General features: G+C 35.3%; 1 protein-coding gene across 1 annotated transcript; it reads left to right on the top strand.

The window, feature by feature from the left end:
- Positions 1-7,830: 7,830 nt before the first annotated feature.
- On the top strand, positions 7,831-8,787 carry LOC130861595 (olfactory receptor 52Z1P-like). The gene has a single exon (XM_057750633.1). It carries the CDS (start codon positions 7,831-7,833, stop codon positions 8,785-8,787), a length of 957 nt encoding a protein of 318 aa, XP_057606616.1.
- Positions 8,788-11,531: the final 2,744 nt, after the last annotated feature.

The following is an 11,531-nucleotide window of genomic DNA, read 5'->3' as shown; positions in this document are numbered from 1 at the left end:
ACCTCTATTGTGCTAAGGAAGGTACTCTGCTTCTTTCTGTGCTTTATCCAAATACATTCATCCTAAGGGCACTATTTATATATATATATATATATATATATATATATATATATATATATACACAAAGGGATATTTGGACTCATTTATCAAGAAGGCAAGACATTGTAGATTCAGAGCTTTCTCCGTCCCTCATTAAACCTTAATCTCATTAAATCTTTTCAACAGCCTTGTCTCATTTCTGACAGTGTTCAATGCCAGCAGAGCACCAGCCACACAGATTATACTTGTATCTGACCTTACTATACAGAAGAATTTTACTTTCCAGGGAATTTCTGGTTCTCCCTGGAGGCTAGTATGAACCTCATAGCAATGGTTTCCATCAGGGCTATTCCTAAGATAGAGAAGGTCATAGAAAGGTATATTTAATTGGTGTAGGGCCCTGTCAGGATAAACAATTTGACTGTTTGATTAAAAATGCAATGCAAAATCCATGGGCCCACATGAGGCATTGTTACTTATCAATGAAGATTTAGAACAATGGGTAGAGAAAAAGTATTTATATATTGTTTGTTGTCCAAGTCAATGCATGTGAAGATTTTTCATAGTATTTAAGCTGTAGTTCTTTCTTTTTTTGTTCAGGAACTATCTCTTTGTGTTCCTTGTTATGACATGTCATCTTCCTTGCTAATTTCACATCTCCCACCATGAGAAAAAGGAAAGGTAGCAACACAATTAAAACTTTTAATGCTATGGCTCTTTAAGAATCTCTTTGTATTGATGAACTGTAGATCTTGCTGCCCTTTCAGTTCCCTGAAACCACTAGTTACTGTTGGCTAAATTATTAATCATGACCCTGTGTCATCCATTGTGTTGCTGGAGTATATTGGATTCCTGAGGGCAAACCATGTGTAGGCATCAGAAAGAACCAAGGATAGAGTTATGCCCAGGCCAAAAACAACCTCTGTCTGATTGTACCTGGGTGGTGCTATGTATAGAAATATGTAGATAAATCTATTTTCACATTTATTTATCTCACTTCTTTCAAATTGGCATCCTTCTTCTTAATCTTACAGTTCTGGATGAGGTGGGCATAATGGAGTGTTGGGTCTTTGCCATAGAGTATAAGTATAATCCACACACACCCACACAGTTTGCATAGTGTTTCCCATGTAAAAAATAATAAATTACACCTGAACACTTTCTGGCTTTAAATGAATGATTTTGGTTCTGTTGGAAAAGCACTTCTTTTGCTTGATGACTCTAATTTTTGGTGACAATGTTGTCTAAGAAGAGCATGGGATTTGGCAAAGGTAAACCTACATTTAACTTTTACTTGATTTCTTACTACATGTGCAGGTGAACTTTCAAAACTTCAGTGTCCTCAACTAGCCAATGAGAAAATGATAGTACCAGGAGTCATTGTGGTTTTAAAAGAACTGACACATCAGAAATATGTTTTAGGTTTGAGAAGTATTACTATGGCAATTGTAGCAATATTAAAGCCTAATTTTCCCCCACATACCTATCTCCCTTCCTACACTAAACAGTTAGCAGGGGTTGTGGGTTGTATATTGCTTTATCCATACCTATATTTGACTCATATTTAATAAGAAACAATGGTCCTAGAAATATTTGATGATAAATTGCTCTATTTTTCCCTTTCATGGATTTTGTGCTATTTTTCAGGACCTAGTAAATTCCTAAGGAGTGTGTTCCCTCAACACTGAAAAATAGACCCTCCAGCTCTCACAAAAATTAATGCATTTAATAAGTGGAAACCTCAACAACATCCCATATTTCTATGATTTGTTTGTGTCTGTCAGGGCGGTTTAAGTATGGGTTGCTGCCACTGATAGGGCTGTTAATTTCCCAGGATTGTCTAGGAAGTATACTCTTCCCATAAGCCTATTTATTCATTCAGTGGGTCTTTCCTGGCCTTAACAAAAGGATCAAGGACTCAAAGAGACCACAGATACTTTTCTGGATTCCCAAATTCTCTTGGGTTTTAGTTCTCCTGGGATAGAAAAAACTATAGAACCTGCCTCCAAGCCAGCACTGGAACCTAGATCAAGGACAGACAACCTATCTTGCGGGATATCTGAGTCCACAGTTGTGGAATAGAGGAGGTAATAAGCACCTGGTATTCCGCGTTGGCAGCAAGTGACTGCTGAGTTCTGAAGGTGTCCTGTAAGTCTCAGATATCAGATTGGGCACATTCCTGATCCAGAGGAAAGGACCGTGATTATTTTCCTGCTGTATATGCCCATGTTATAGCAACCGCCCAGGGCCATACTTCAAGCCAGATCCATGGCTGGGTGTGGAGGCATGTCCCATGCCTGGGAAATAATATTTATTATCAGTGAGAAGGCCTGGCTACCTGGCCAAACCATGATCTTTCAGGTTAATGAAAGGTCCATTGAAGGGTGATTTATGACTCTTGAAATAGCCAATCTCTGTGAGAAAGAGATTTTTCAGGATATAAAAGCTGAGATAATTCCAAAGTGGGGATCAACAGAAGAAAAGGCCTGAAGATTTGTTGCCCTGATTATATAGTCAGTCACAGATAAGATTTTTCTATAAGTGAAGAGAGATCCCTAGGATTTTTTTTTTTTTTTGTTCTATCTTACAGGTGCCGTGTGGTTTTCTTTATTTACTTTTAGCTTGCCAGTTAAAACTCTCTTTGGAATAGTTTAGTGCAGAAGGGATTTGCCTCATTTCATCCAAAACAGAAAAGGAGTTAAGACACAAGTTCACAAGTTGAGACACAAGGCTAGATGTAGTGGGTGTAGAAGCCAGTTTCACAGGACTGAAAAAGCTGGGATCTCAGGAGTCTCTTTCGATGTTTTTTACATATTGAGGGTTTCTTTTTTTTGGGGGGCTGGGGAGGAGGTATGCTTATCTATCTATTTGAAACAGGATAGAATTAGGATGGTAAAAAAATGAAAATGATAAAATATAACATAAATCACAAGCTAAGGATATGAGAGAGATGCAAATGGTTGAGAAGAAAGAAAAAAATTCAAAGGAGAGCATTTAATGCAACTTTCTTCTAGGTAAGTAACAAACCCTTGAGTCCTGTTGGACAGCATGTGTCTGACAAGGTTCTCAGGTTTCTCAAATCAGCTGGCTCACTACTTATGGTGTCTCCTTCTACTACAGTTCCTGGGTATGACCCCGCAGCTGCAGTGAGAAGTTGCTTTGAGTGAGGTAAGCAGTGAGTACTAGGGAGAAAGGGAAATAATGGAAATTACAATGAAAATATTGGGGTTCTGGATGATTCTTAGAACAAAATTAAATGGCTAAAGGCTTCTCTTCAAAGCCCAGACTAGGGGGCTATGAGGATCATGGCATGTCTGCTTATCTTATGAACTGTGATTGAGTTGATTTCAAAATCAGCTCATTTCTGTCTTTATGGATTTTATTTTAATATATTAGTACACATTCATTTAAATTATGGTATCCTCAGTACTTTCGAAAGGAAAATGAATAGAGTGGGCACAAGAGAAAAAAAAAAAAAGATATGAATGAGGAAGCTTAATTGCAGATCTGTAGTTAGAGAGGAAAGAGATTGGAAAGATGCAGTACAAAATTTCTTACCTGATTAATGTCAGATGAAGAGGACAAAAATTCCTCCCTCAGCAGCCCCTGCCTCGACCAAACCTGCTTTTTCTCTTTTGGTCCCTTGGCTTCTTATTTATCTTTGGGAATTGCTTGTGCATTCATTCATCATTTCCTTCAGCTGCTGGACAACTATGTTTTCCTGTGATTAGGTCCCCTCTTTCCTTCTGTTTAATTTTTCTTGATTCTGAAAAATTGAACTTTCTTGATGAAGAATCAATTGCCTCTCTGGTCATATACATCGTCTCCTGCCAGCGTATCCTCAGCTCTACTATGAAATCTTTCTCTCCCCTCACTCAATAACCTTCATTACTGTTGGACAGTGGTTTATTCGTTTTCTGTTCTACACACCTTCTTTTTCCAACAGTATCTCTTCCAGATAGCTCTCTGTCTCTCTCTCCCTTTCTTTTTTTTTTCCTGCATTAACTTTGACACTAACTCTAATAAGCATCGCCTTTTAATTTTTTATAAAGATCTAGATCAAATGTGAGTCTTCTGAAAATCTTCCATATAGCCTTTACTATTTTTCTGACTCCTTTTTGCCTCATGGGAAGAAGCAGAACACCGATATAACACCTTGAATGATTTGTATTTTGTCATGATGGGAACTTAATTCCAAAAGTTGTTCACTTTCTTGCTTCAAATTCTTTACTATCATACTCCTCTGACCTTAACCAACATGTTCATTTCTTTTGTTGAAAACTTCCCAGTACCTTACCTTTTGATCCTTCTAGTTACTGATTTCCTTTCCTTTGGCACCAATCTTCTCAAGAGTTGCCTAACACTGCAGATTTCAGCTGTTGTACATCCAGTATCTTGCAATCTGTGATCTGACTTTATCCTCACTAGTTTCTTGAAATTGTACTAGATGCTAGTGAAGGCCTAATATTTTTCACTAGACACTAGTGAAGGTCTAATATTTTTATTTGACATCCTGCTCTCAACACAACAATTTGGAAGTGGCACTGAATAATGAGTAATAACAATAACAATAATAAAAATAATGATAACACTGCAAATAATAATAAGAAGAAGAACATTGGAAAAAAGACTCAGAATTGTGAAAGTATAGTAGGAAGAGAGGAATATAATGGGATCAAGGAAACAAAAGGAGAAGAAATTTTAAAGAAGGGATTGCTCACAAGAGGGAAATGAAGCAGTGTACTAAAAGCATGGGGTTATAGAGCAAGACCACCTGAGTTTGAGTTTCTTCTTGATTAGATACTAGCTGTGACCCTGGACAAGTTACTTAAGCTACTTATGCCGTAGTTTCCTAATGTGTGAAATGGGGACCATAATACTAGCCATTTTGTTGGGTTATTATTATAAGTAAAAGTTATTTTGTGAGCACCAAATTATGTAAAGTAGTTAACACAGGATATAATGCATGGTAAATGTTCAAAACATTAATTTAACAATATAAATAATATGGGGACTAGAATGTGTTCTTTGGATTAAAAAATCCCGGTGATTGAAGGCTGTCACTGTGATCAAATAGACTATGTGTTGGAGACACAGCTAAGGAAGAGATTTAAAACCCAGAGCTCTTCTCTTTTTCATTCTTCTTTTTTGAATCTAATAAAATGACGTAGTAGAGCTAAACTCAAATATAAAAATTTTTTTTTCAATTTTTTTTGATTTCATGCTCCAAGTCCAAAATTGAATTTTAGATTTTGTATCTAGAAGGGAACATAGCTATGAGCTAATTTTCAGGTTGGTGAAATGCCTCTAGCAAGGTCTCAGTCAGTTGGTGGCATCACTGAGGCTACAGCTCAGCTAGAGCCTCATACCTAGTCTAGTTCTCTTCCCAGGGCACTAGGCAGGTTTGAGTCAGCCTGTCAGATTGACTTCTTCAGTAGTTCCGTAGACATGCTGTATATTAATAGTTTCAAAACAATTGCATTAACTTCCTCTGAATCCTGCATCTCCTATTTTATTCCTTTCATTGGTTAGTGGCATCTCTATTTTTCCAGATAATGTCTCAAAATATTTTATTGCCTTTCATTTACCCCTCATATAACCTATCACCTGGCAGCCTATATTTTATTTTATTTATATATTTATTTTTTTCAAACACATGTCTTCTCTAGCCTCTGTCTTCACTGTTAAGGTCACATTCCTGGTTGCTTTGGTCTGTTGCAATAGCTTCTTAGAGCAACTCTGAGTAGCTATCTTCCTTCATTTCAATCAATTTTGTCTACTTTTAAACCATATTTACTCAATAAAAATGTATTATGCTGGATGCTGAAGATATACTCATAGCTATCATGGAAATTAAAATGTATTGGTGAAGAATATTACAAAATAAGTATTTAGGAATTGTATTGATGGGCTACTAGGAGATAGAAGATTAAATATATATATATATATTGCTCACCAGCAAAAACTTCTCTGAAAAGATAAATCTTAAATTTTTATCATATTATGTTCTTCTTAAAACTTTAATAAAATATTAAAGACTCAGTAAATATTGCTGAATAATAAATTATTTCTTACTGTAACAAACTAAACTCAAAGCCATTAGCTTGACTTTTAAAACTTTTAATCTTCAAGACACAATCTACTTGCTCAGTCATATTTCTCATATCTCTAAGCTGTCAATAAACTAGATGACTTCATTTTCACAGCAATTTACCTTTCTTATTTTAGCTTTTTGTCTGTCTTTCATGTTCTTTCCAAAGTGAGTCTCTTGAGAGCCCGAAGTTTTTTGGATAAACAGACTAATGCCAACACTTCCATGAATCTTTGCACTGTCTCTCTAGTTGTGTCATTCACATGTGATTGAATATGTCCCATTATTTTTTTTAAATTAACTTATTTATTTATTGGCTGCATTGGGTCTTCATTGCTGCACACCGCTTTTTCTAGTTGCAGCGAGAGGGGGCTACTCTTTGCTGGAGTGCACAGGCTTCTTATTGTGGTGGCTTCTCTTGTTGCATAGCACGGGATCTAGACATGCGGGCTTCTGTAGTTGCAGCACACAGGCTCAGTAATTGTGGCTCACAGGCTTAGTTGCTCTGTGGCATGTGGAATTTTCCTGGACCAGGGATTGAACCCATGTCTCCTGCATTGGCAGGAGGATTCTTAACCACTGCCCCACCATTTTTATCCTGATCTGCTTTGAGGGCTGTTGTGTCCATGTTCCATGACCTTCACAAGGATTTCCTATCCATAGAGGATATTTTTGGTCTATATTTGAGTCCTTTAGCGTAGTATTACATATAGAGTGAACTTAAAGAAATGTTCATTAACGTGTTTAATTCTTGTGTGCTTAATTCTTGAGTGTTTGAAACTCATTTTTTTTTCTTATTTTGTTATCTACTAGCTGCCTTTTTCTTTTCTCTGGAAATAATATTCATATTTGAGCAAAAAAGGGAAAAAAAAGAAGGGAAGGGAAGGATAAATATTTGAATACAAGCTAGAAGCATAAATGAGAAAAGAGAAAAGAAGAAGGGTAGGCAAGAGAGAATGGAGGGAGGAATATAAGATGTGTGGAAGATAAGAGGACACTGCAAAGTTAGAGTGATGTGTAAGTCCTTGCTTTGCACATGATTAGTGTAACTGAAATGCATGAATCCTGGGACCATGCAAAGAGAGACTATGGTTTCAATATGCACACTATTAAGTTAGAAAAGCACTGTGCAAAGTAAGGACTATCTAGACTTCTATTACTCTCTCTAAGTTCTTTTCATTTGATGGTGAGTCTTTGTATTAAATCATAGAAATAATGATTGCTACTGATTTAGTGATATTGACTAGTATTCTGAACACTATTTTTCTGGAGCTCCAGGAAAAAGAGTGTTATTGATCACCAGAAATGACAAGTCAGATAAGAAGGAAAACTCTGTTATGTAAGAGCTTATCAAGAGGTTTTCCTGTTTGAGGCTAAGTCAATAAGTATAATGTACTGACCATAGTGCCTAAACCAAATCATAAATCCATTAAATGTCTATTATTCTTACTATTATTTTCATTTCCAGTAGCATTAGCTCTATTAAGTCATGGTAACTTTCATGGTCAATGAAGTATATCTGGCTTATCATCCTTGAATCATTAAAGTTTACCATCCTTTCTTAAGGCAGTTACATTACTGCAATGCCAAGATTCACACTTAATCTGACAAAATAGCCCTGATTCTTCATTTTCTCTCTCTCTCTCTCCCCCCTCCCCCCACCCCTTTCCAGGGTCCAGTACCAGAGGACCGAGTAAAAGATGACAACCTCTTCAAACTACACTAATCTTAGAGACATTTGGTACATCATGATTGGGATCCCAGGACTGGAAGATGCACACATGTGGATCTCCATCCCCATCTGTTCCATGTATGTAGTTGCTCTTATAGGAAACACCCTCTTATTATATCTGGTCTTCACTGATCATAGTCTTCATGAACCCATGTACATTTTCCTCTCCATGTTGACCTTGGCAGATATCTTTCTCTCCACAGTCACCACACCAAAGATGCTAGCAATCTTCTGGTTCCAAGATGGGGGTGTATCTTTTGGTAGCTGTGTGTCCCAGATGTTTTTCCTCCACTTCAACTTTGTGACAGAGTCTGCTATATTGCTGGCCATGGCATTTGACCGCTATGTAGCCATCTGTCATCCACTAAGATATACTACCATTCTAACACCCTTAACCATTGGAAAAATGGGCATTGCTTCTGTAATTAGGAGTTTCTTCATCTGTTGCCCCCTGGTTTTTCTGGTTTATCGGCTTACTTACTGTGGGAGGAACATTATTCGTCACTCATATTGTAAACATATGGGCATTGCCAGGCTAGCCTGTGATAGCATCAAGGTTAACATCTACTATGGGGTAGTTGTGGCCCTGTTTTCCACTTGCCTGGATGTGGAGCTTATCATCATCTCTTATGCCCTTATACTCTGTGCTGTGTTTAGAATTCCCTCCCAAGATGCCCGGATCAAGGCTCTGGGTACTTGTGGCTCCCACGTCTGTGTTATCTTACTGTTCTATACCCCAGCCTTTTTTTCATTCTTTGCTCACCGATTTGGGGGCCACAATATACCACTCCATATACATATCCTTCTTGCCAATCTTTATGTGGTGGTACCACCCACTCTCAACCCCATCATTTATGGAGTTAAGACCAAGAAAATTCAGGAGAAATTTATCCAGGTCTTTTCTTTGAGCAAGAAATTTTGCTGATGTAGACTAAACAGCTTATTTCTTCAATTGTCTTTGTAACTCCCCTAACTGAAGGGTACCTAAAATTATAATAATCATTAAAAGAGGACAATAACAGTAAAATTTTCAAAAAAATTTTAACATAAAAAATTATGTTAAAATCTCATTTTGCTGATTTTGTTCAGGATAGTGTCAGACCAAGGATACCTTAGAGTCTGTGTAATAATGAACTTTGTTACAACAGGTTTAAAGCATAATAATTCAATAGCTAATTTCATTTTTACATCGATACAGAAAAACAGGAGAACTAAAGACACGGTCTACCTGCACACACTAAAACAAAAAATGAAAAACATGAAAAAAATCTCAAATCAACTTTAAAAAGGGTTTTAACCTATTTTCCTGTAATAAGACCTCTATAATTCAGAGAAAACAGCACTCTCATATTTAGCATCTTGATGTAGTAGTTGAACATTTGGGCTCTGAGTTCAAGTTTTGAATTCCAGATGTCTGGTCTTTGTAAAGAATACTTATCTTTTCTGGGCTTCTGTGCATTTATCTTTGGAATAGGCATAAAGAATTACATATCTTATAAGGCTGTTGAAAGGATTAAATAAAATGATTTACATAAAGCTTTTAAAACAGTATATAGCATGTAATGAAAATGAAGGAATGTTGCCTGTTGTTACTACTACCAGTAGTGTAATTAGTCTGCACCATACGTACACTGAACCTGCAGGATAGGGAAAGGAGTCCTCTCTTGTTATATTTCCTCCTTTCTACATGTAATGTCAGACACATAATGATTTTAGGTGATCTTGGGACATCAAGCTATTTTAATTTCTCAGTGTGAAGACAGAAGAAAAAAATTGCCAGAGGTAGAAATTTATGAATTAGTAGCATATATGTTAATAAAAGCATTGAAATGGATCAAAAATCTGTATCTGCTCCTCAAACGAACATAAAAGCAGCAATTATCCTCCTGGTCATTGTATAACGATACTATAGACTGAATGTCTTCTGCTATAGGGATAATGATTATTACTGTTACTGGCAACAGTAAAAGGTATTCATCGGGGAATAAAAGCAACCATGAGAGGTCAGGGAACATAAATGATTAATAAAATAATAATTTAAACTTATTTAATAATTAAATATTTATTTAACTTATTTAATAATTAAATAATAAAGACATTTTACCTGTTCACTTCTAAGTACGGATGAAAAATCACAAATGTGTTTACATGCTCACAGCATTGATAACAAAAGTGAAAATTAGAAAAGTTATAAATGTATGGGATGAATGTATTGCAATACATTCTAAAGAACTTAGTGCATATTATTACAGAGTAAGTTACAACCAAGTGCTGATATGTAAGCTTAAAATATTTTAAAGAGAAATTACAGGTTGTAGAATGATATATATCAGATGATATTAAATGAGGGAATGTACACACTTATTTATATAGGGAATCATGTTTTCATACAAATTCTGGAAAAATATATAAAATTCTACTGATGTGTATATTTTTAAAAGAAACATTTAAATTAAATAATTATAAACAATTGAAATAAATTATGTCTAGCAGTTGTATCCTACAAGATGAGACATTTAGTGTTAGCATTATTTTATATTATTCTACATCCCGTATAGATGTCCCTATTATCTTCTTTATATAGTATAGAATCTTACATCCAAGTTATTATTAGATAAATTATCATCCAGAGTTGCTTAAGAAAGTATTCATTATTTATATTTGTCTACTGAAATTATTCTTTGATTTTTTTAATTCTGATTTTTCTATCATTCTGATGGAGGATATTTGAGGCCATTTTTGTAGTAGGATTTTTAGGTAAATAAAAGTAGCATTTTTATTGTATTCTACAAGTTAGCAGTGAGGAAGAGAATTCTAAGTTTATCATGACTTAAAACTTTTATATGACTACTGATTAGTTTTAGTGCTTCTGATTCTTTTCATATTTAATATCTTGCTTAAATTCTGTGCTATTTTCCATATGTATTTCAAGAAAACAGAAGAAATATACCAAGATGATTTTGGCAAGCATTTGTTTCCCATACATTCATAAACATTAAGATTTTGTAATATTTTAAGCTTATTAAATATATTATACTCAGTAAAATGTTCTATTATTTTTTCTCTATTTAGAAGAAAAAACTCTGTATGTTCTATCTTTCTCCTCCATTTGTAAACTTTTAAAACTTTATCATATGTGTATTCATGTACAATCATGTATATATACTGTTTGTGAATTCTTATACTTGCATAAATCTTAGTTGGCCTAAATATTGCTCTGGGACGTGAATTTTGATTCATTGTTCTATTTTAGATTGATATTAATACATCTTCACATAGGATAACTATTCTTTAAAAAATTTTTATTATTTTTATTTTTTATTAGTTATATATTTTATATATATTGGTGCATACATGTCAACCCCAATCTCCCAGTTCATCTCACCTCACCCCACCCTTGCTTTCCCCCCTTGGTGTCCATAAGTTTGCTCTCTACATCTTTGTCTCTATATCTGCTTTGCAACCCGGTTTATCTGTACCATTTTTCTAGATTCCACACATATACATTAATATACAATATTTGTTTGTCTCTTCCTGACATACTTCACTCTGTATAACAGTCTCTAAGTCCATCCACATCTCTACAAATGACCCAATTCTTTCTATGACTGAGTAATATTCCATTGTATACATGTACCACATCTTCCTTATCCATTCTTCTGTCGATGG

The sequence above is a fragment of the Hippopotamus amphibius genome, chromosome 9 (genome assembly GCF_030028045.1).
Source record: "Hippopotamus amphibius kiboko isolate mHipAmp2 chromosome 9, mHipAmp2.hap2, whole genome shotgun sequence".
Classification (NCBI taxonomy): domain Eukaryota; kingdom Metazoa; phylum Chordata; class Mammalia; order Artiodactyla; family Hippopotamidae; genus Hippopotamus; species Hippopotamus amphibius.
The sequence above is the reverse complement of the archived record's forward strand: the minus strand, read 5'-3'. Positions and strand labels throughout refer to the sequence as shown.